The following is a 25,219-nucleotide window of genomic DNA, read 5'->3' as shown; positions in this document are numbered from 1 at the left end:
AATAATAAAGAAAGAGAATTCAGAATTTCTATCCTTGGAGGACTGACTGTTTAGCTTGGAGAAACAGACATTTGCCAGTATAAAAGCTGACAAAGCAGTTTCAGGAAGCTTCATGCTTTCAGGAAAATTAAAATGGAAAAGTCCATTATAAATGAAACCATTTAAATCAGAGTCAAAATTTTATAGCAAGTATATATAAAAGGTTGATTGGTTCTGTATCTTAAAAAAGTAATCATGAGATAATAATTTTATGTTATTAACATTTAAGTTGTAGTTATAGCTTAATTCTGAGAATGAGTTAAGCATTTATTCCCTTTTTTTGGGGGGAGTTAATTCTTTAGACTAAATTATAACTGAAATGGTACTCCTCATACTTGATTTTCACAAAGTCATCATGAAGAGGATAATTTTTGCAAAAATATTTGAGGGCTTCAGAATTTCTTTCCTGGAATCTTAAGACATTTTTCCTGGAATCTTAAAATGTTCTTATACAGTTCTTGTTCATTTTGTGCTTGTCAATCATAACTAGTCTACTAATCTTAGAGTCTCAATTGTCAGTGGCTTTGCATGCTGATTAGGTCTCCACATTATCTTCATGAGCTTCACAAAATTCTGCATCTTTTGCAATATTTAAAATTTTGCTTTGCAATGGATTGGCATTGGATTTACATTGTATTGTCACATCAAAATATTCTACAGGCTGCAGAGACTGAATGCAGTTGTTGATAGAGTAGAAAATGCCAACTAAGTACAGAGAGATATTTGAATCAATTCTTGTTCTATTTGTGATCAGTACCTAATGAACTATTTGGGTTATGACTTTTGCCTCCCTGAACAACTGCAGGGACTCATAGTGAATAATTAGAAAACACAGTTCTCTTTCCCTTCTGCCCATATTAGTAGATAAAGCTTTTTTTTTAAACCTTTGGGTAGAAGGGTGTGAGAAATTTAGGAGTGATGAATCGGGTAATGATCATAAGGGAAGATTTCCTATAAGCTTGGTTTTCACTAAGGGTAAAATAACTAAGATAAAGTTTCAAAAGTATCAACATACACACACACACACACACGCACACACACACACACCACACACACACGAGATAAGCCAATGAGGTGATAGGTATTCCAATTAGCTTGATTCAATCATTCTACATTGCCCACATATATCAAACATCACTATGTACCTCATACATGTTTACAATTAAGATTTGTTCAAAAAGTATTAATAAAGATGAATAAATAGGAGCAAAATAAAGGGAATCAACTCTCTACTAAATGTAGATGAGGCAAGAAATAAACAAACTTGTATATATGGAAGAGAAAGGTATGAGGCTTCCTCTGTGCTCTGAAGGAACAAGTTCTCATCTGTAGGATTAACTATTTGCAGAATCTAACATACTCTGTTGTGTATTGTATCGTCTGTCCCATCTTTATGAAGCTTGAATTCCCATGGTTTATTGGTCACTATGGGAAATATTGGGGTTTCTGGTAAAGGTGATGTGATACCTACTCTTGAGGAGGTAGAGAAAGATGAATAAATTGGTGATTATAACATACTGAAGTCAATTTTATAGTAGAGACAACAACATGGTAATTGTAGAAAAGGACAAAATAAAAAATGGTCATATTTGGGAAGACAATATAATATGTACAAAAAAAGCAATCTTCTCATCAAGAAGGATGAATTGTTATTACTACCAGGATGAAAAAGGCCTAACTTACTAATATTTTCAATCGTGTTTCTTAAAAATAGATCTTAGGTAAGCAGTTGACTCAAAGTTTGGTCAAGGTAAGTGTTTTAGGAAATAAACAACTAATTAAGGAGAGAGAAATGGTTAATGTGGGAATAAAAAATAGAAGGATATACATTCATTGCCAATTCTTCTTTGATCAGAAGAATTTGATCATATGCAACCTAGGGGCACTTACTGAACAAGCAGATGTGGCTATGGACTCATGGGTCATTATTTTTGAGAAGTCATAGAGAACTAGAAAAGTCCCTCAAGACTACCAAAGGACAAATATGCCTGGCTTTGCAACAGAAAGGGGAAAAACACAGGATGACCCTAGTAATTAAAGACCTTCGTCATATTGATCTTTAGGAAAAATGAGAAAGAACCATCAATCAAACATTCAATTTGCAGTCACACAGGAAATCCCAAGGCACTAAAGAGGAGTCACCATGGTTTGTGAAGAGCAATCATACAGACAACTTTAATTTCTAACAGCTATAAAATAGGATTCACGGACCAAGGAGAAGTCTCCAGTGTAATCTGTGTCATTAAGATAACCTGAAAACAAGCAGAATCATGACAACATTATTTTAAAAAGCTGAATATCTGGGTTGAAGATTTGTTGTTAATGAAGATGGTATTGGAATAGTATACAGATTGAGTGATGGCTCAGGAGGGATTGGTCCAGAGGACCAATATATTCAGTTTATTTATTGACATTCCAGACAAAGAAAATTAAGAATGTGTGTGTCAAATTTGTGGGTCCCAAATTTAGTGTGGTTTTGATTTTCTGGAAAATAGTAATAAAGCTATGAATGACCCAATGTATTGGAAAAATAAGCCTATCATAATTAGGGTTGAAACTTAATAAGAAAATGTGCTTGTAAAGACTCAAACCCAAGAGTACAAAGATAGGATGGGTCAGGGTATGAGAGAAAAACATGCGAGTCAGAAGTGACCACAAATAGATTGTGAGTTAGGAACATACCATGGTTTTATAAAAACCAACACCATTCTGGGATGGAGTAATTCACTATTTCATTCAATTTTTAAAGGACTATTACTGAGCATCTACTATGAATTCCCTTGCTTTTACATAGTCATTTGTTCTTTATTGGTCAGAATGCTCAACCTGAAAAATGCTTGGGAAGAGAAATAAGCTTAAGTACACTAGAAAGGCCCTGTAAAACCAAAATGGATGTCTATAGGTCTATATATTACCTGATTTAGCCTCTAACCTGCATTTCTAGCCTCTACCTTCCATTACAGCCCTTTTGTGTCCCCTATCTTCAGCCATAATGGATTACTTTTTCTGTCTGCATACATTCCCGAATTTCTTTCTCTTTTTTTGTTAGTTTATTCACTTATCCTACCAACTTTTATTGAGAACCCACTATGTGTAAAGCATTATGCTAAGTTATTAATGACACCAAGATGAACAAGACATGATTCCTCCCTTCATGGAAATTAACATTTCAGTGTATGGGAGAAATATGTAAGCCAATTTTTCTAACCCACCATAAAGGCCATAAGAAGACTGTAAGGTCCGTGTGGAACCAAGGGAGGGTGACGATCTACTCTTCCAACTTCTGCCTCATTTCTTTACTATTTCCTCTATTTAGTTTAATTCCTCCTCACTCCCTTCTCTTGCTGTCTTTTCTCCATCTGATAAACTTAACTTACCTTCATGGCTCAGCCAAATGCCACATCTTCTGCAATACCTTCCCTGATATTTCCAGGCAGAATTAATAGCTGCTTTGTGTGTGCTCCCATAGTACACTGTTTGTACTGCTATCGGGCTCTGGTTTAATTCTGCCTTGTATTACCTTGATTTGTTTACAAGTCTGTCTCCCTCCCTTGACTGAACTCCTTGAGAGCAAGGACCTTGACTTATTCATTTGTTTTTCATATAGCACCTAGAAGAGTGCCTGGCACCTCCTTGGTGTTGGAAAAAACTGTTTATTCAATATGAAGTGAAAGGCCCAGAGGTGGTAGGTTCTGGGGCTGGGCCTCTGGGGGAAAATATGCTATGTGGGTGAGGTAACTGGGAAGGGCATATCGATCAGATATCCTGAGATCTTTTCAAGGGAACAATAGATAGATGCTTTTAAGATAACTGCAGGGCCTTTATTGTGCTGGATGAGGTGTGGAAACTGAATTGTGTAGGGTAGTACAAGTCACAAAATCGTGACTGGTAGTCTTTGCAAGACTAAGATTGTTTAGACCACAAAGAATTTTAATTTTCTGAATTGTTTCCCAAATTTTAAAGAGATTTCACCCTTCACTCTGGATTTCTAACTTCTCTTAAAAAGCAGAGCATACTTAATCAATGGGATTACATTTTTACACTGTAATAGCTGAGGCTGAATAGGAATGCCTCCTTAGATAGGACAAGGACTCTCCAGATTAATGTAGTCCCTCTTACTTTCACTTCTTTCTTTTTTAAACATTATAAGTCATATACCATAAAATCCATCCTCTTAAAGCATGCAATTCAGTGGTATTTAGTATGTTTACAAGGTTGTATAACTATCCACCACTGTCTAATTCTAGGCCATTTTCATCATTCCAGAAAGAACCCTCACATTCATTACCATTCTCCAATTTCTCCTTCTGTGCTTGTAGAACCACTAATATGAATTTGCTTATTATGGATATAGCAAACATTTAAATGCAGTCATACAATAAGTGGCATTTTGTGTTGGTCTTCTTTTACTTTGCATAATGTTTTCAAGGTTCATCCATTCTGTAACATGGATCTTCATTCATTTTTATGGATAAATAATATTCCATCATATGGTTGCACCACATTTTGTGTACCCACTCATCAGCTTTCTTGGATTTTCAGATCGTTTCTACCCTTTGGCTGTTATGAATACTGATTGTAAGAATATTGGTGAATGAGTTTTTGTGTGAACTCAATTGTTTCTTAAGTCATTAAGAAATTAGCTTATTTTCATTAATCTTTCTGATTCCTGTAGGTTTTGATACTTATGTTAGTTGCTGCTTGGGGATAGAAAGAATAGGAAAGTGCAGGAAAACAGTAGAGAAGGGCGGAAGAAGTAGTTGGTCTTGGGTACCTGCAGTGTAAGAAGATATTGGGTACCTCCAGATGTCAAGAAGAGGAGAGGAAAACAGGAATGGGAGGAGAAAGAGGACAGCCTCACCATGATTTCCCTGGACATATCTTAAAGAAAGTAGGCAGAGAAAGCAAGGTGGTGGAACGGGAAGGGGACCAGGGATGTGGGTTCTAGTATCTCATAGTGCTGCATTTCAGCTGATATGACTTTGCCCAGCTATTTCCTTGAAATCCATGGCCTCATCTGTGCACTAGACAATAGAATTACTCAATCTCAACTGAGTTTTCATGAGAATAAATAATATAGATGTGACAAAGTATTACAAAGTTAGAATTAACATGTGAGAGATTAATTTTCAGGAGAAACTTCACGTATGAGGTGTTCAATTACTGAAATAACCCCTGAAGAGAATAACCCAGCACCCAGAGGGGCCTTCTTATTGGATATACATTCATTGCCAATTAGGTTGCTTAGAGGGACTCTAAATGATCCATATCTCTCTTTTCTTTTGCAGGAAAGCATGAGAACAATTTTTCTCTTATAGATACTTGAGAGAGGTCAGTTGTGAAGGTCTGCATTTGAGGAGATCAGGATGTTGAGGGAGTTGGGTATTGGAGCTTCCCTGGGGCCCTATGGATTAGTAGATTAGTTACAGGCTGAGATTTTGTTAGAGTCTTGGCCTGTTATTGAAAACCCTATTGTAGATCATATAGTTTTTAAAAGATATTTTTTAAGTTGTCAATGGCCCTTTATTTTATTTGTTTATATGTGATGCTGAGAATCGAACCCAGTGCCTCACACATACAGGCAAGTGCTCTACCACTGAGCCACAGCCCCAGCCCTGATTATATAGTTTTTATACAGACTTTCCTAATTATTATGAAAGATGAATGAAGTAATGAAATGTCCTAAGGGATGGCTGGGCTAGTGCCAGAGGTATCCCAGGAGAGCAGGGAAGAAGAGGTGGATGGGGTGTGTCCTTAGGAGAAATAGTATTGCTTGGATTTTTCTGAGTGAAGAAATAATAAAAAATCATGAATGTTTACTGTGCTACTCTTCTACTGCTTTACATATTAACCCATTAAATCGTCATTAGAACCCTGCGAAATAGAGCTTTTAGAGGAGGAGGAGGAGGAGATACAAGAGGTGAGAAGTTAAGTAACTTGCTCTGGTCACATAACTAGAAAGGGTGGGGTCAGGAGTCATACCCAGTCAGCCTGATTCCAAAGTTGTGAGGTAGCAGGAGAAAACCTAGGTTTCCAATCAGGTTGCCTGATGGTCATCACTCCACTGCCCTGAGAAAATCAAGTGGTTTGTAGCCTGTCAATGTGGGAATTACCCAGACTGCTTTGGGCCACCATCAAGACCTAGCTCAATCCTCATTTTAAGCTGGTGTAGCCAATTTAAATCTGACATAATTAAATCTTAAATCTATAACTGATTGGATACCAGCCCTAGGATTTTTATTCCCCACTTCCTCTCCAGCATAGGACCTGTATGGGAAGGTGGGGAGGGAGAAAAAATGGGGGGAAGAAAAGGGAGAGTGGGGTGGGTGGGAATGACATCAAGCAGGAATGCGCCAGTCAGCGGGGGTAAATTTTCCACTTGGATCTGTGTGGAAACCTGATCCTGCCTCTATTTTTGGTCTCCTTCTCTAACAACCTTTCACCAGATTGGAATTTTTCTGCACCTGTAACACATTTTTAATGTAATAAGTCTAGGAGAAACCAGGTATTATATCATGCTGGGGCCTGGGCTGTGTTTCTAGGAGCAAAGGTAGCCCAGACCCCAGTTTATCCCTATAGGGGATTAGTGTATTAGTCACCCTGTAAAAGCTCAATTTATTATGATTTTTTAAATGTTTCTTTTAGCACTTGCTTATAAAAGGTGAAGAGGGGAGCCACGAATGTGTCTGTGTTCCCTGCCTCCACCACCTCCACATATGAACGTACACTCTCTATCAATTTCCTATGAACCCACATTCCATAAAATCAAATCCAGAGGCATTGGCTTTGACCAATTAGCTTACCCTTGCTGTGTTGGACTTTTGTCCTGCTTTGGGCCAGTGCAAGTAACGAACAGATGAGATTATTGTACCAGACACCCCTCAGTTGGGAATGAAAGGAAGTTAGAAAGTAAATTAGCTGTTGAAGGTGACCATGAGTGGCTATTGGGGCCAACGTGCAGATTCAGCTTGTTCATGTGTGACTGAGCCCTTTCTTTCCTGTTACTCCAGATGGGATGTCTGGTGGATATATGCCATTTGTTTCATGGGGCTTAGAGTAGCTGTTTCTGCCAGTTTTTCTACCTAGATGTTGAGTTCTATACAACTCACACTCATCATAGGGTTTTAAGGGTGGGGGAGAGAAACAGTGAGAAACAGTTTGATGTCCATGTTTACATGAGAACACTTGAGGCAGAGTGGTTGCTGGGACAGAGCATGCACTTACGAATAGACATGGGCTTGTGTACCACTGCTGCCATCCAGGCCAAGAGTCTGCATCCAAGGTGCTTGGGTTCTGAATTTTGGTGCCTATTCACCAAGTACTCAGATGAGTATTTCAGGCTTTATTTCATCTTCCATCCCTCATTCACTAAAATCCTAACTCCTATCCCAAGATGGGTTGTGACAGAGCAGAAAGAATCCAGCTTCCAATCAGAAGATCCGAGTTGAAATCTCAGTTCTGCCATTTTCTAGTTGTGTGCCCAAGAATGCATTCCATGTTTTGCAGGGTTTGAAGCCAATACAGTTTCTGATACAAAATTATCAATGCAAAATTGCCAGGGTGCTGATCAGTGCCTTGAAAGGGCTTGTGCAAGTAAAGAGCTGAGTGACATAGAAGCATCATTAACTTCACTAAATTGACCTCTGTGTATACCCTCGTGTCACTTAACCTGTTTGAACCCTGGTTATTTATTCCTAAAATGGATTTAATAATGCCCGTCTGTTCTAAGAAAGTATTGTACAGAACAAGCAAGAGTGAGTATATGTCAAAGTGTTTTTGTTCAGTATCATATACATATAAATGTATCCAAACACACAATCTACATGTATTATTTTTACAGTCCAATCTGGTATTGGTTTGATGTCTTGGTTATATTGTGGATAGATACCCTACTCAGTCATTGGTCTGAGTGTTTCTTATTGGTTCAGTTGGTCAGGGCATTTTCAGAGCCATCATTCTGTGTATTACTTGACAAGTTCCAGATCTAGAGAGGGATAAATAAAAATAAGTTTGGCATCTTTCCTATGTGTGGAGTATGAGGAATGGCCCATCTCTGGAATCTCTCTACTCCACCACTGCATCTGTAGATGTTTTTTGGTATATTTCACTAGAGCCTGCATAATAGTATTTGGGATTTCAAATATATCAGAACAATGAAAAACAAAACAATTTGTACCTGGATGGTTATCAGTAAAATATCTAAGGCTGTTGGTTCCTCTGGTGTTGATAGAGACTTCCTCTGGCTTTGAAGCTTTGAGATCTGCATCCATTTGCCATTAAAAAAGGAATAAAGCATCTCCACCTCTCTGATGGTGACTATGAGTATGTTTCCATGCCGGTCTTTAATGGGCTCATAGTAAACTCTTCCCAAGTTGTGTGTTCCAAGTAAATTCTAGAAATAAATAGATTACTGGTAGCTTAGATGATATTATTAAAGAAAATGAACACAATTGCAACAAAAGATGTGAATAATTATCTGATTTCTGAGAAGTGTTTTTAAGACTTAAACCTAAAATATGTGGCATCATAGAAATGTTTTTAACAGAGGCTCAAAGAAAATATCTTCACCATGAGCCTGCAAAGATTATAGCAAGAGGCACAAATATTATGTTTTTTTAAGCAAATTCAATATCTGTAAATATCTCTTACCCACATAGACACACCAGCACATAAACCTCAGTTACCAGCACTTGAAGAGAATCCCAGATGTTTTAAAGAAAAATGCCTGATATTTCAAGTATGCTATTTGTGGAGTTTTCAAGAGATCTACAGTAAGCTAGTATGAGGTGGGGTTGTTTAAAATGAAGAAGTGAATTGACAATGTAGCACATTGTACAGATCCCCAAATGACTGCACATTCCCTTCAAGATGCTTTAATTGAGAGATTGGCCTGGTTTGACTTATCTGTGTTTCGGTGAGTTTCACTTATTTAAAGATTTGTTAAAATTTCTTATGAACTAGGTCAACTAAGGCAGACAATACTTTTAGAAAGGTAGGAAAGGAAGAATGCCACACTAAATGTGGAGGGGTCTGGGTGGGTACTACTAGAATCAACAGGAGTTTTACAAATATGCAGGGTGTGAAGATTTCTAATGTAGAGCACTGGATGATTAGCATAAAATCCCTTCTTGCTTTAAATATGTTTTTTTAAAAAAATAATCCCAAAGCTCCCAGTTGGTACTTTTGTGAACTCATATAAACGATGATGAGATGACCTGCTAGCATTAAAGCAAAAGTGAATTGGAAATTGTAAAAATGACAAGGCTGTCCTAAAAATAAATGAGCCAGCTGGTTGGTATTCATGTCTGTGAAAACACTGGAGTAAGGACTATGTCTTAAGCTTCTTATTCTTCAAAAAGATCAGACGCATAATGAGTAAAGGATTTCATAATTATTAGTATATCATAAAAAATCATTTGTCAGAATTATTATTTTCTAAAAATAGTCTAATGTCTCAGATTTTTTCTTTCTAATAAATTACTTCTAAATCAGAGTAAGTTTGGATAAGCTTTTTAGTTCAGTCCTATGTAGTCCTATGGTTTTATATAGAGGCAGTTTGCTAAATATGCAGTGGCTATGCTTGTAAATGGGCTATGAATCAAAACAAAAAAATGGGGCATGACTGATTTGTAGCATATACCAATCTCTGTGGTGTAAATATTCCTGCCACAGTTGATTTTAGGCTACCCAGGATATAACACCAAGTTTTCAATATTCCTGAATATGTAACAATTGGTTCTCTTGAGCCAGTTAGACTCAGCCTCAGCCACCACTGCTATTAAGACTTAAACTGATACTGAGTTTGAGGGCTGGCTGCCATTCATTAATAGCTGGACTGTTTATTCTCTCTGATTCTGAGTTTCACTATCTTAATTTAAAATTTTTTCCTTCTCAGACATCTCTTATGATAATCCTTACCTCTTAAGAGTGTTTGAGGAGTTAAACAATGCATGAGAAAGTATTTTGCAAACTCTCAAGCTTGCTACTAAATGGTGTATGGACTTTCTTTTCTGCTCTAATTGGAGTCCACCTTGGCTTACACCTACTCATTTTCAAGATACAGCCCTTTCAGTCTTTCCTTCTCTGGGTAGATTTTCCTAAAGCTCTGACGTAGAATTTACCATCTTCTTTTTCCCTGTTGCTTCTTGTGCAAACTTCTATCTTAGCACATCTTTGACTTTACTGCATAAGATTGATGTTCATGTAATAAGATTATGATTGTTTCATCTTTCATGATTATGTCTCTGAGTCCTTTGCATAGTGTCTGGCACATATGGGAGAACTCAATTGTTTGTCAACTCAATTAACATACATATTTTCATTAAGACATTGGAAATTATGATTTGCTGTGGACCAAGGCTGATGGATATACACTGATTGAGATGGTCATTTCATTTGTATAGGGTTAATGTCATTGGTTCACTGTCAACTTTGAATAGGTTTTCTAATGGGATTAATAAGAAGGCACTAAAAATCTTCCTGAAATTCTTCATTGACATTAATTGGGTTGGCTAGTTAGCTTGGGTGTGGGGTGCAATTAAAAGTGAATATTTTTGTGAAAATAAGTTGAAGCTGTATTTCAAAGAGGCAGATTCAGGGTTCTTTTGGGCCTAAAGGAAAAAAATTGACCATGTTAATACCTGTCATACTAAGGAATCAAGGTTAAGTTTCTTGATGATTCTACAGGGTAAAGAGGAATAAGAGCACTTGATAGTTGGCAGGATGCATTTAGATTATAAACAGAACATATTAAAAGACTAGCAACAAACCCTGACTACAGGCACATTTTTAGAGATATGTATTTAGATTAAGGTGACATGAGAAGTTTAAGGAAGTCCAGAGGCAGGAGGTGAAGGCCTAGAAAAGAACAATAAAGTTTTGGGAAACCCCTTTTTTTCCCTCTCCTGAGAAAGGGGAAAAAACACAATATCATCAAAAAGTGTCACCTAATTCTTACTCATTAACACTAATTTCTTAAAAAACTATGGAGGATGAAAATTTAATGTAATACAATTTACACTTTTCAGATTATTCCTGTGTTTTGAGATAAGTAGTATAGATAACATCTGTGAGAGCAAAGTATACTTCTGTCTCTTCCTAAGAAGAGAACTTTGCTATTTTTCTGAAAGAAAGAACACAATGCTAGGTCTTAGTCACTTGCAGGCTTTCTTGTCTTTTTTTTTCTTCCCCAAATGCTAACAGATACTGTCTCTCTCTTTCTGCCTAGATAATTTTAACTAATTAACTAATGCATATTTTACCTTCTTTTAAATAAAACAATAAAAGGCTGCTTCTAAGTAGGCTGCAAATGATGTGGAATATATTTCTACTTTTTCTTTTTTGATATACTATGGATAATTTCTTTAAAAACTTTGCCCACTTTTTTTTTTTTGTAAATTAGCACACAATAATATGTTAAAGTATTGGGAAGAATACAGTCCTTGGAGATACATGGATCTGGATTTGAATCCATAAGTACCACTTTCTATTTGTGTGACCTTGGACACAAATTAGCCTTTCTTGGTCTCAGTTTTATCATCTGTTAAGTGAATATCAATACTAGTACATTGTTATCATGTTATAGTGAAGATTATATGAGATAGAGTTTGTAAAGCACTTAGCACAGTGCCTGGCACCTATTCTGTTAAACAAATAAAAGTTGTTGTTCTACTATTATTATTTACTATTATATATTAATTAAAGGAGGAGATTACTATATAGCAGAAACAGAAAACAAGGATTAAATTGTACCAATTGGTATATACCACGATGAAGGTTAAGTCAGTGTGCAATAGACACAGAGGAGGAAGAGAAAGATTGTGATTAAGGCTCCATAGGCCATGATAAAATACTGGGCCACTGTTGAAAGGATAGGGAATACTGTGGTCAGGACATTTTAGGTTGCTACTCTAGAAGAAGTGTGGAGAATGGATTGAAGAATAAGAATGGAAACAGAGGGGTGACTTTGAAGGCTTTTGATGAAACTGGAGTAATCAGGCAGTAGTAGTAAGAATGGAAAGAGGAGGGGAGTAAGATGAGATATGCAAGAGGTGAACTAACAGGATTTATATATGGCTGATGCCAATGAGGTTATATATAATATATTTTTACTATCCTCAGAACATTGCAAAATTTTTTTTAGATTAGTAAAGTGACTTAAAATATTTTATCAATTCACAAGTTTATTTTTCCTCTTCATCTGAAAAGTTTTTTTTTTTCCTGCACCTTACCCCTCCCCTGACAAAAAGGTGCTAGGCGTTTCATATTTCATTAAACTTTCATTTTTTTAACAGAGACTAGGTGCCAGGCACTGTGCTAAGTGCTTTACAAACTCTTATGTCATTTAAACATATCATATTTCTAGACATTTTCATCCTAGAGACCAGAAAATAGTTTGGGCAATAGAGCCCACAGCAAAAAAATTAAAGCAACTTTATTATTTAATTGGGCAAACAGAAACATGAAGGAGAGAAAGGAATGTATAACATGCTTTTGATGAGGGATCTGTAAGGTGCTGAATATTTATTGAGGACTGAGGCTCTGACTGCTATGCAGGGCTGGAGAAATATCCAGGTATTAATTATGGTATGAGACACATTTTTGCGATCACTTTCCATTTGGTTAGATGGAGTTTCCCTTAACTGCAATTTTGGGGGTCTCTGGGGTTGAGATGACAAATATAATACTCATCCAACTAGTAGGTACTGAAGGCCCAACATATACCAGGTGTTGGGGATATAGACGTAATCAAGATAGACATATTTTTTAAACTCATGGTCATTATTTAAAGTCATGGTCCAGGTGGATCACTATTCAGATAAAGATAAAACAATGAATGGGATTATGGCCATTGTTCTGAAAGGAGAATACAAGATGCTATGGGAATGAGTCACCTAATCAGAAGATCAGAGAAAGGAAGTATAAAAATTAAGCTGAGACTTGAAGGAATGTAAGAATTATCAAGAAAAAGAGGTAGAAGAAGAGGACTCTGAACAGAAAATAGCATGTGACCTAGCAAAAGAGAATGGGAAAGACAGACCAGACAGCTGGAAGAAAATCAGGGGAGTGTGGAATTGTGGAAGCCAATGAATATGCCAATTTGAAAAAGGAGAAAGGGACCACATGTGTCCAATGCTGCCGGGATATCAATTGCAAAGAGGACTTAAAGTCGTCACTGGATTGAGTGAAACGAGGTAATTGACAGAGATGAAAATGGAAAATTTTTTGGGGGGCCTTCACTATTATCATTTTGGGGATATCATTAAGAGAAAGAATACAGAATTGCAAATATAAAATTAGGTATAAATGAATATTTATTTAGAATGAGAAAAGAAGCCCTACTTCTCCTACCTCTCCTGTCCCCTCTCCCTTATATACTGGAATTTTTGGTCCCCTTTTCTCCTCAAAATTTCTTTTAGACTGTTTATCAGAATGCCTCTTGATTTCAACCCAGCTTCTCCTCCTCACCTAAAACACATCAGGACTTCCATTCTCACAAGGGCTCATGCAGGCTTTATTAGCATTATTTGCCTCTGATTACTGGTGGCCTTAGAGTGCAGTTTTACAGGCATAGTGGCAGCAAAAGTGACAGAGAGGGCTGAGGGTTTATGGGAAATGAGGAAGTAAATGGAAAAAGATAATGTAGGTAATGTTTTAAAAATTTTGGGTGTAAGAGGGTAGGAGAGAGATTGTTAGGTAGCTGAAGGGGAAAGTGGTTAACATTCCATGTGAGAATTTGGGGGAGGTCAAATTGGCAATACTAGAGTATTTTTAAATTAGCATGGGTGGGGGGGGCATGAGACAGGATCCAGAGTTTATGTGGAGGGATGAGCCTTTGGTAGGAGGAGTGAGATTTTAGCTGTTGGAATAGGAAGGAAGAAGGAGAAGGTAGGATCAATGCACGGAGGTTTGTAAATTTGGTGAAAAAATTATTCCCATACTCATTTATTTACTTAATGAATTAGACAGTAAAGCCATCACCTGAGATGGAGACAGAGAATGTGGGGAATGGGGTGTGGAGGAAAGGAGAAGGCTTTAAATAGTTGCTTTATAGTGTGAGAAAGCAATTTATTAAAAAAAATGGAATGGGACACTAGTTAACATTCCATGTGAGAAGTGCACTCATGAATGAGTTTAACACAAACACAGTCAATTTTCCTCTTTTGTGTGTGATATTTTTTTTTCCTGCAAGATGCAACTACTTTAATAGTTTTTTCCTGCAAGATGCAAGCAAGATGCAACTACTTTAATATAGACATATTATACTATATCATTCAGACTTGAGCTTTTCCCCAGTAAACAATAGGAGGGAAAACATTTAGAATATTTTCAAGGGGATGATTATGATAAATAAATCAAAATTTAAACAAGGCATAATGCATTATGAAAAATGATAGGATCAATAGATTTAGAGGCCAAAAAATCTAAGACTATTGCAATAAGAGTAGTTGAGTGGGGTCACACTGGCCATCATGGTATCTCTCAGCATCTGACTTCATTGGCTTGTAACAGCCTGATCCTTCTCATGTTACTGATATCAGATGAAAGTGTTCTAGGAAGCCTCCAATAAACACATGATAAAGAGCCTTGCTTGAAATTCCAAGGTTGCTCAGTCTACAATCCATGCAGGTCTGGGCTGCCTGGTGAGCTAATGTGAGGGTCCACTAAGGGGTCGGAGTCCCCTGGGTATGTACTTCAACCTAAACAACGAGAAGTTTGAGAGAGAGTGGTATGGTCCAATCAAGTGGCTCAGTGATGAAAGGAAGGAATACTATGAATTCAGCATAGTTTCCATGGCCCAGTTCCAAGAAATTCTCCTTGAGTTTAGGAGAAGACTCTGCAACAAAGAGTAGGTTGAAATGCAGAGAACTGTTTGTTAAAACCTCTGAGGCCACTGAGGACACAAGGCAGTAAACAATCTATGTAATGAAGTACAGCACAGAGGGGCAGCAGTAACCTTTCAGAATTAATTTTATTAGCAACACAGTAATTATTATTCATGCAGAGGATTGAATTATTATTATTGTAGGGGCTCAAGAAATGAAGTTTCCATAATTGTAGGGAGGAATAGATTTTTTTCATGATCTTATTTTAATACCATGGCTGGTATGACCTAGTCAAACACAACTTACATAGATTCCTGTCTGCAGATTTCTAAGTTTGATGTTACTGTTAGCTTTGTAGGTAGTTACCCATCTCTGAAAAAGACTCTGTGATCTCCTAAGGACCCTGACTTCATTTAGCAGATGATTTTCTGTGCTAAGAGGCACAAATTAAGGCCATACCAGAAAACAATGAGAGGAAAACCCAGAAAAACTTGTTTAGAATTCAATGCCATTTCTAGAAGATTTGTGACCTTCAAAGATTATTACAGGATTAGGGACTTGATCTAATTTGAATGATAATATGGAAGAGCTGTTTTAAGAGTTGTTTTTGGTTGTTTATCCTTTGTGGGTAAGCACAAATGCCTATGGCTTTACCAAAAGTGTCACATTCAGAAACCCCTCAAAACATCTGCTGGCTTCTGTTTCCTTTTCCACACATTCATTGATGCATAGGCTGCCAGAACAGCAAGAATCCCTCAGGTGATCTAGTCAAACTCTTCTTGTTTTGCAAGTGATGAATCTGAAGCCCTTAAGAAGAACTGAGTTGTTGAACAATTAATATCAAATTTAGAATGTAAGTTTCCTAAGTTCTTGTTTAGGGGGTCATGCCAAAGGCATAGCCTCCCACATAAGTAGACATGCAGCTCAAACTGTCCAAGATGCCTTCATGTGTCTAGAGATCTGAAACAGGAAGGAACCCACCCTTTTCCTTTCCAGGTAAGACTGATAACTGAATGCTCCAACTTAAAAAATAAAAAAATAAATAAAACACTTCCTTGAGAGTTGGGGTTGAAATTTTTTCCCTCACCTGTAGCTGGGCAGTTGCAGTGAGCATCTTCTGCCGAGTTTGTAGCACTGTGGATGAAGACATGGAGATAGGTACGCTTTGCCTCAGCCACCTTATGTCTTCCCACATACAAGACAGCTGCAAAAGAAGTCACGAGGTCATATCATCATCCAAGCCAGTGCGTGATTTAGGTTGTGGCATCAAAGCAAAGCTGGGAGAAGGAAACCTGAACCCTGGTGTTTGTTCTCCAGTCCATTTTCAGATACACACGAAACAACTTTTTGATCTCTGTCCAATTGGAAAAAGATCTGAATGCTAATGAAACAGTCAGATCCACATTTTAGTCTTTGCCAAATGATCCCATAACTCAGAATAGTGGAGACATACTCTGACAGGATGCAAGCTTCTTTGCTTTGAAAATGTAGTGTAGACACTACTTTGGTGTTTTTTATGACATAGAGCCTATTAGGTCTGAAAGGGACTTTTAAGATAATTTACTTCCACCCCCAAAACTTTGATCATTAGAGACCCCCTCAACTAAGGTTTCAGAGATTTATGTGCAGAACACTGATGCAAAGTGGGAAAAAAATGGAATCAGAACTCAGAATACCTTTGTGAACCACAGAAAATCTTGTGTAATAGAACTGGTGTGAGAATCATCTATTTCAACAATTGGTATTTGATCTTCATTGGTGACTAACATGTTGTCTTTATAATAAAATATAACTGCTATGTAGAGTCCCCTAAAAAGAAAAAGCAAAATAAAAAAAATTGTCTTCAGCTGTCTCCTCTACCCAACTCACTCTTAGAAAAAAATATTTTTTACATGATGAAATATGAATTTAAAACATAGTCCTGCTATGTCTATCACAAGAACTCAGAGAAATTACTATCTTGCCTAAATTTTCAGGAGAATTTACTTCTTTAATAAAGAAGAAATTTCTACCAAGTTTCTACTCAGAATCAAAACCAGATCATTCCTGAGAAGTTAAGACTTCCTGGAAAACTATATAAGACCCACCGTTTCAAGGTCTTCACAAACTTATTGGAGGAATGGAAAAGGTGTTTCAGGCTCCTCGATACTGACTGCTTGCGGCCTGTGGTTTGTAATTTTGAACTTTCTGGAACACAGAAAAAAATCATAAATTCCATGTGATAGATTAACACTCCCCTTTCCTTCTTCCTGCTTTCCCATCCTCGGTCCCCTCAGTGTTATGTATCAGTTTCATGTAGGGATTTGGATTATTCATTCTTATAAGAAAGTCTTATGAGATGCCAGTGGTTAACTCAATTAATAATTCTTCAAAAATGTAGGAGATGAATAATATTTATAATTCTAATGGAAACCACTGATATTCTGTTGATTCTCTTACAATGAGTGATTTATTATCAAGTAGGATAAAAAGAAATGAAATCAACTCCTTTGCCCTCCTCCCCACCTCACCAATTGCTAAGTAACACATACACACTTTTCAATGTTTCCAAAGCACTCTTTATTAGTCTATTTATACCATTAAAGTTTTTCATTATAAAATCAATATAAGCATATTACAGAAAGTCTGGAAAATAGGAAAAAAACCAAAATCCTTCCATCACACTCCTACTTCTGTTCTCCTACTAACAGCATTCTGGGTTTGTATGCTGGCTTACAAAAATAGTTTTAGATAGGTATGGCTATTATCCTCTTTATTCAGAAGAAGAAACAGGCTGAAAAGTGAAGTGGATTGCTGAAGACTGTGGAGCCATTATCTAGAAAAACTGAGACATTCTTTCAAATATATTTTTTGGAGCAACTACTATGCACTGTAGCTACAATGGTGAGCAAATCATTCATTGCTTCTGTTTTGCTCTTCTGGTAACAAAATGAAACTCTTGCTAATAAAATTAGTAGAATTCCTGAACAGTGTTTTGCAAACATTTCTCCATAGAGCTAGACTAGATGATCACTAATTTCAACTCTTATTCTATGAAATGAAAGGAAGCTGAAATTGTCGGTGGAATCACTGAACTTTGGACAGACAGGTCACTGGGGCTGAGAACACAGTCCATATAACTGCTGTTGGGCAAAGAAACCTGGGCAGATGGCCCATGACTGAGGCCCCATGTGGCTCTACTTGTGAGCCTATAGGAATAGCTGACTGATAGAAGTATTTAAAAATTGGGCTGGTATTGGTTATTTCTAGAAGAAGAAAGCAAAAACATTTTTTTTTTCCTGGCTTGAACATGAATTTGGCTGCTTGAAAATGATGTTGCTGGGACTCTGTGTTAAATGCTGCAAAGTAAACATATTCACCACACACCACTCTCTTCCTAAACTTCACTAAAACAAAAGAGGGGGTGGGAGAAAGGGAGGAAGGAAGAAAGTGAAATAAATAAATGACAAACATCTATAAAGACAAATAAATGGGAAATAAGACAAAAGCAAGTAAATTCTGGTTTCTGAAAAGCAGATGGACAGATGGATTTAATGGACTTGAGAAAGACAGAGTCTAAGGCAGCAGTGGAAGAAGCTGAACAGTAACCCACCTCACCCCATGGGCACCATGAGATTCTGGAAGTGGGAGTGCATGAGGAGCTAAAATCAGAAGGTTTGGCTGAAACCTATTATCAAGCAGCTAGACTTATAAATCTTCTCCCCTACTGCAGAGATGGACAAATAGCCCATCCCCACCATAAATGGAAGCAACTGGCTTATATCTGGAAAGCAAAACAAATGAACAAATAAAAAATCAACTCAAATTCAACCCAATCAAATCAAAATCCAACAAAACCACACAACAGGTCTCTGCAGTGAGAGATAGGGAGACATCAGGTACAAAGAAAATGGGTGATGATAGTAGTTGTGCTATAATATCAAACCAGATGAAACCATTGGGTTCTCAGAACAATGATACCTGAACTTGTACCCTCTGGGAAATCTGACCATCCTAAGAGAATATATCTGAAGATTCCAACATTGGGGATTTCCCCATGAAAAGGTGGTACAAGTTCACCCTATAGTGAAGGCTGTAAATAAAGAGCATGCCAATGGCTCTTAGCCAAACAAATGGCAAAGGATCACCTGGCAGTTGAGAAACACATCTAGCATGAAATAATACAAAGACCAGAAATAAACAAAAGAACAACTTAGAGGATAGAGAGACTATCCTGAAAAGAAAACAATAAATGAAATACAGCCCATCATTAGTACTCTGAGAGATAAAATATCACATTACTGTAAAAAGGACAGGGCTCTATAAAAAGATCCAATTATAGGGAAAAAGGGAATATTAAGAATTAAAAAATAATATCAGAAACTTAAATATCCAGTGGAAGGCTTAGAAAATAAAGCTGATTTGGCCTTCAAGGAACTAGGGTAAAAGGACATTGGATGGGAAGTGATGAAAAAAAAGCAAAAGAAAAGAAAATGAAAGGATCAATGGAGGAGATCTGTCATCTGAATAAAAAGAGTTCTGGTAGAAGAAAGGAGAGGAAAAGGAGGTGAGGGAATAATTAAATAAATAAGAAAATGTCACACAAATGAAGGATGTAAACTTCTGCAATTGCCAAGTGCCCAGGAAACCAGACAAAGATTCTAAGGCACATCACAGTGAAATTTTAGAATAGTGAAGTCAAAAGAAAATGAAAACATTCCAGAAATGGGGGTGGGGAATAGAACTTCTGGAATCAGAATGGCATCAGACTTGTCATCTCCAAAAACTAGAAGACATACAGCAAAGTCTTGCAAATCTGAAGGAAAATGATTTCTTTTTTATTTTATTTTATTTTATTTTATTTTAATTGATTGTTCAAAACATTACAGAGCTCATGATATATCACTTTCATACATTTGACTCAATTGGGTTTTGAACTCCCATTTTTACCCCAGGAAAATGATTTCAACTGAGAATTCTACACTTGTCCAAACTATGAGTAAATGATAAGTGGAATACATCTCTCCTTAGACATGGGATGTCTCCAAAAATTAGTTCCCAAGTAACCCTCTCAGGAAGGTACTAGAAGAAGATCTCCCCACAGAAAAGAGGAAGACCTGGGGTACAGAAAATAGAAATCCAACACTGGAGAGTGATAGGAAGAGTCTGTAACATGGTAGTGAAAGGGGGACTGCTGTACACTGAGCATGGAGGCAGCTAGTTACCTGCCCAAGTGGCAGCAGGGCAGGGCCTCACAAGAGCATTCTTCAAGGAGATATGACTGAAGCAAAGCCTGATGTGCTTGATTATGTTGAGAGAAGATTGACCCAGCCGGAGAATAGTCTGGGGATTATAAGCAGTAAGTGCTCGGAGCACAGGAAGTTTCCTTTGCTCATACTAGCTTGTCTAGCACCTGACACATAGTAGGCAGGGTTTCAGTTAATGTCAGTTTGCAAATTGAATAATTGCATGATAACTGAAACTCACTCTGTTAGGATGAAAACAGTGGGCTGCTTTATAATTCACTATGTCTGTTAAGGGCATGAACTGTGCAAACAATAAAGTTTGTTTTACATCTCCCTCAAATTTTCATCCTAGCACTGAGCCTGCGGATTTGTTGCACAGTTCTGATTCTGTGAGTTTCCGCACTGTCTGCGGGGTTCTGGTAGGAGAAGAGATGTTGTATTACTTCTGTATTTGGAATTTACTGTGTATTTAATGACTACACCACCTTATCTCAGTGGAGTCACTGACTGCACTTTAATTTTAAGGTATATCAATAAAGCACTTCATCTGAAAGAACAATGAAAGAAAGACAAGCTAGAGTTTGCAAGGGGCTTACATTGTCCTAGGTGAATTTAATCTATTATCTGATTTAATCCTTATAACAACACTGCAAATTGGATATTATTATCCTGATTTTTCTGATGAGGAAGCTTTGGCTCAGAGATGTTAAATGATTTCCCCAAGGACATACAGCTAATAAATGGTAGAACTGGGATTTAAAATAATTATTTTTTCTAATTATAAATTTTATAAAGACTTACATTCCCAGTAAGCCACATAGTATCTCAATGTAGTTGAATTATTTTTGTTTTGTTTTGTGGGGGTGGTGGGTACCAGGGATTGGACTCAGGGGCACTAAACCAGTGAGCCACACTTCCAACCCTAATTTGTATTTTTTTAGGGATAGGGTCTCATGGAATTGTTTAGTGCCTCATTGTTGCTGAGGCTGGCTTTGAACTTGTGGTCCGCCTGCCTCAGTCTTCCAAGCTGCTGGGATTACAGGCGTGCACCACTGGTGGTACCTGGCTCAATGTGATTGAATATTTTACATAGCAAATTTCTAGTTCTCCGTAAGCAATACCTATATTAGTCTTCATTTATTTGTTAAACTAGATGAAATTGTGTTAAGTCATCTTCGAATCACACCTTTTTTTGTGCACATTAATACCCTTAATCTTGGTGTATCACAGATCAGCATTTTACAAAATTTGTGCCTTGGAGTAGTAATGTTATGAAAATGCTTTACATTGCTGAAGAAGTTTGGGAAATGCTTGTTTAACCAAATTTATTATGCCTCTTTATTAGTGTCTTTAATATTCTAATTTTTATTTTACATTTCTGAGACAGGGATGAAAAATGTAGCATTTCTCAAACTACCTATCAAAGAGAACCTTTTCTAACTGAGTATCTTATAGAACAGCTGTTCTTTGGGTACAATCTGAGTATCTTTATATGTTCAGAGTGCATTTCAATATAAAAAACAACTCTCCTTTTCAGGAAACTCTACCTTATGCCTAACTTAAATCTTTTCTAATATCATGTATATATTTATGTTCTGCAGTAACTAGCATATACATGACAGAAGTTGAATGGCAACTATAGAAATAGGCTGGCCAGGCAGTCATTTCCTGATTATTAGATAGTAATCCAAAAGGAATCTTAGGGGGAAACCCCATCATTCTTTTATTTTTTATTACTGGGAATTGAATCTAGGAGTGCTTTACCGCTGAGCTACATCCCCAGCCCTTTTAATTTTTTGTTTTGAGACAGAGTCTTCATAAATTGCTGAGGCTGGCCTTGAACATGTGACCTTCCTGCCTCAGCTTTGGGAGTTGCTGGGATTATAGACATGTGCCACCAAGCCTGGCCCCATCATCCTTACAAGTAGTTTTAGCTTTCCCTCTCTGATAAGGACCAAAAATAAAGTGCTTATGAATTGTAAAGAACCATCAGTTTAATTGCTTTATTGTTTTTGCTTCCATACAGGAAACAATGGACAAGGGAAGTGATGGAGAGGCAGAAAAGAAAGAAGCCCAGGTAATCCCCAGCTGGGTTAAATGAGCTCTGGATAACTGAGAACTGTGTGGACTTCAGTCAGTGTGAAGTGTTGAAGGTCCCAGTTTGGGTACAGTCTTCCTAGAGAGCAGGGAATGGAAATCCCACTAGGGTTTCCTTCTCAAGCTGCTTCCATACATATTTACATCTCCTAATGAACCAGTCATTAGAAAAACATTATTTTCTCGCAAACACTTGTCCTCATTGCTAGCTGGAGCCAACATTTCTGAAGGGCCCTGTTGTCATAGCTGTATGGTAATTGGGAAAACTTTTTGCTAATGCTAAGTATGATTTATACCTAGTGCAAACAAGCTAGCATAGCATCTCTTAGTTTCAACTGTGGAGTTCTCCCCTCCCTGGCCCAGCAGTGCCCTAAATCTGGAGAGCACAATGTAGCTGAAGAGCTGATGGGAGGGTGGAAAATGAAAACTTTACGGAGACTTTAATTCTCCAAATAAAATAAATACCTCTTCTGTGAATCCTTGCATAGATCAGAAATCTGACCATGTCTCAGTTAAACAACTGAAGAGATTCTCTGGGTGCAATTGCTTTAGATCTAGGGAAGGTGTGCCAGCCTTTCTCCTGCACAGTGGTGCAGAGGAGCAGTAGTATTCAAGGGAGAGATTAAAAGTTCAGCATCCAGTCCTGATGTAGGCTGGGAAACTAAAGAAATAAGGTGTGGCAGGATGATTGAACTTGGAATCAGAAAACCCAGGTTGGATCCAGATTCTGTCTTTTCCTGGCATGGTGACCTAGGGCAAGTCACTTAGCCTCAGTTATAACTGCCAAAATGAGGATGAAAAGGAGACACTATGAAATTTTGCATTGCAAACTATAGTCTAAATAGATTTGAAGACTTCTTATGATTATCTTTATAATTGTTTGCGATCCCTCAGGGATGCTCAGGGAATTTCCCTTGGGGGTGGAAATTTTGAGGCTGAATATCCCCAAAGAACCAGCACCATGGAGGAGTCTTAGGAGAAGACAATTCAAAGAGAAAGGAACTTATGGCAGCTGCTGTTTTTCTTGTGCTTATTTTCAGACTGTTCATACAGAGAGGGCGAGAGGGAAAAAGAAAAGAAGGGAGGGAGGAAAAGGGAAGTCTCTGCTGAAGGGTTAAAGCAAGATAGTGCTGTAAAGTGATTCCAGATGTACAAATATTAATATCTCCCTCTCCCTGATGAATGAGAAGGTATGACCCAGCTAGGAAACTGCTAAAATTACCGGCGCCACTGAGACCTCACTCGATGGCCCAGCTCAGATTTTTATCCTTACCCCGGCAACTGTGATGCTGATGAAGGGCTCGGACCTGCTGCAGCAGACTCTCCAAAACTTCGCTCTGTCCCTTGTGTCTGGGCTCTCTGTCGTCATAGTCTTTCCAGTCTATTGAATAAAAGAAACAAACAGAGTGAAATTTTAAAGCAGGGGAGGCCTCTTCCCTGCCCAGCCTTTCAGGAGCTGGGGTTTTGCTCACACTATCTGCAGGCTCTGTGGATGAGCACCCAGCACACCCACAGCTAGCCAAGTAGTTGGAAGCTGCCATTGTTCAGAGCCCTGAGCAAAACAGTAATTGTGGTTGATTTCTTGTGCTGGGCAGTTTTAGGGCAAGGGAAAATGGCAATTGAAAACCAAAAGAAAATAGGACATTTGGGAGTCCAATCTCTCCTTATCATAGCCCCCCGCCCCTTTCAGCATCCCACATCCTAATAATTTCCCCTGCCACTTCTCCACTCAGCACCCCAAGTCCTCAACTGGATTTCCACAGTAGGAAAGAAAGGGGTGGGAATGTGCAGACTAGATGAAATCCACAGTCCCAATGCTTTTATTGTAGGTTTCACACTTTGGGCCAAATTGACATTTCTTTCCAAGGAAAGAGCCCATGTTGGATGCCAAGAAATGGAAATCTACATTTTGCTCTAATGAATGTCTGCTTTGGTTAGCTGGCACAGCACCCTCTGCACATACTCCGAGCCACCAACCACCCTGTCTGCTCAGTCTTTGAATATACAGTATTAGCTTACATGGCAAATTTAAATTGCAATACCCACTGAGACTTTTCTCCCTCTTCTATTTTCATTCCATTTGGCTATAATGATATCAAGGGTAATAACTCATATGGGACTAATGTCAAGATTGTAATTCTGCTGTTTCCAACTCTAGATTGTTTTTCAGCAGGTCAGTCATTTCATTGTTCATCCCTCCTCTCCTCTATTTCCCTCCCCCCATTTTCCTTTCTGAGCCTGTTAAAAGCAACAACTTAAAGCACTTCTTAGGTGAACTGCTTTTTCTAAAAAGGCTGGTCACTCTTCCCTAGAAAAGACTGTTAATTCTAGAAAAGACTGTGTATCTTAGGCTTAAACGCTAGTTAAACAAGTTCCAAATTCCCTCCCCATAGGTTTATTTTGAAATATGGGGTCTTCCTCATTCAGAAAGTTAAGCCTATGTCATGCCAGTCAAAATTCAGTAAAAGCTTCCTGCCATCGTCTCTCCAAGCCAGGAGAGCTATACCATTAGGAAGAACATAGGTTCTGGAGTCAGATACCCCTGAGTGTGAATCCTGGCTCCCCGAATTCCTATATTGTTGTCTGCAAGCAAGTTGCTTACATTGACAGAGCTACTACTCCCTAATTTGAAAAATGAGGATGGTATATACTTTGTGGGATTTTTCAGGGATTACATGAGAAGTATATTAGGTTTCTGGCACTATGCCTATTATGTGACAGGAATTCTGTAAATAATAATGTAAAATGGAGGCAATTCATTATGGATACACCATTTCTTACCCTATCAGATAATTACCCACGAAGAAGAGGACCTCAAAGATTTTGTAACTCATCTTCCTTCCCATTCTCCCCCATGCACAACTCTTCATTCTGTCTTTCAGAAGACTGAAGTGCAGAGACAGCCATTTCAGTCCTATCTTACTGAGCATGTTGGTGGCATGGGGGATAACATAGTCAAGTGATCTTTTGGAAAGTGCTCATGCTCATTTCATTATCCCAGGGACATTTTCTTTTATTTTGGAAAGGAGGGTC

The 25,219-nt window shown here is 37.8% G+C and overlaps 1 protein-coding gene across 1 annotated transcript in view; it reads right to left on the bottom strand.

Moving 5' to 3' along the window:
• The window catches only part of Ankfn1 (ankyrin repeat and fibronectin type III domain containing 1), a 383,862-nt gene that overhangs the window by 40,053 nt on the left and 318,590 nt on the right, over positions 1 to 25,219 (bottom strand). The window contains exons 10-14 of the mRNA XM_040269006.2: positions 23,460 to 23,567; positions 16,952 to 17,051; positions 16,541 to 16,673; positions 15,952 to 16,068; positions 8,216 to 8,431 (exon numbers count right to left, since the gene is read on the bottom strand). Coding sequence (XP_040124940.2) covers positions 8,216 to 8,431; positions 15,952 to 16,068; positions 16,541 to 16,673; positions 16,952 to 17,051; positions 23,460 to 23,567 — 674 coding nt within the window. The remainder of the gene's footprint in view (positions 1 to 8,215; positions 8,432 to 15,951; positions 16,069 to 16,540; positions 16,674 to 16,951; positions 17,052 to 23,459; positions 23,568 to 25,219) is intronic.

This window comes from Ictidomys tridecemlineatus, chromosome 3 (assembly GCF_052094955.1).
Source record: "Ictidomys tridecemlineatus isolate mIctTri1 chromosome 3, mIctTri1.hap1, whole genome shotgun sequence".
Taxonomy (NCBI): domain Eukaryota; kingdom Metazoa; phylum Chordata; class Mammalia; order Rodentia; family Sciuridae; genus Ictidomys; species Ictidomys tridecemlineatus.
The sequence above is the reverse complement of the archived record's forward strand: the minus strand, read 5'-3'. Positions and strand labels throughout refer to the sequence as shown.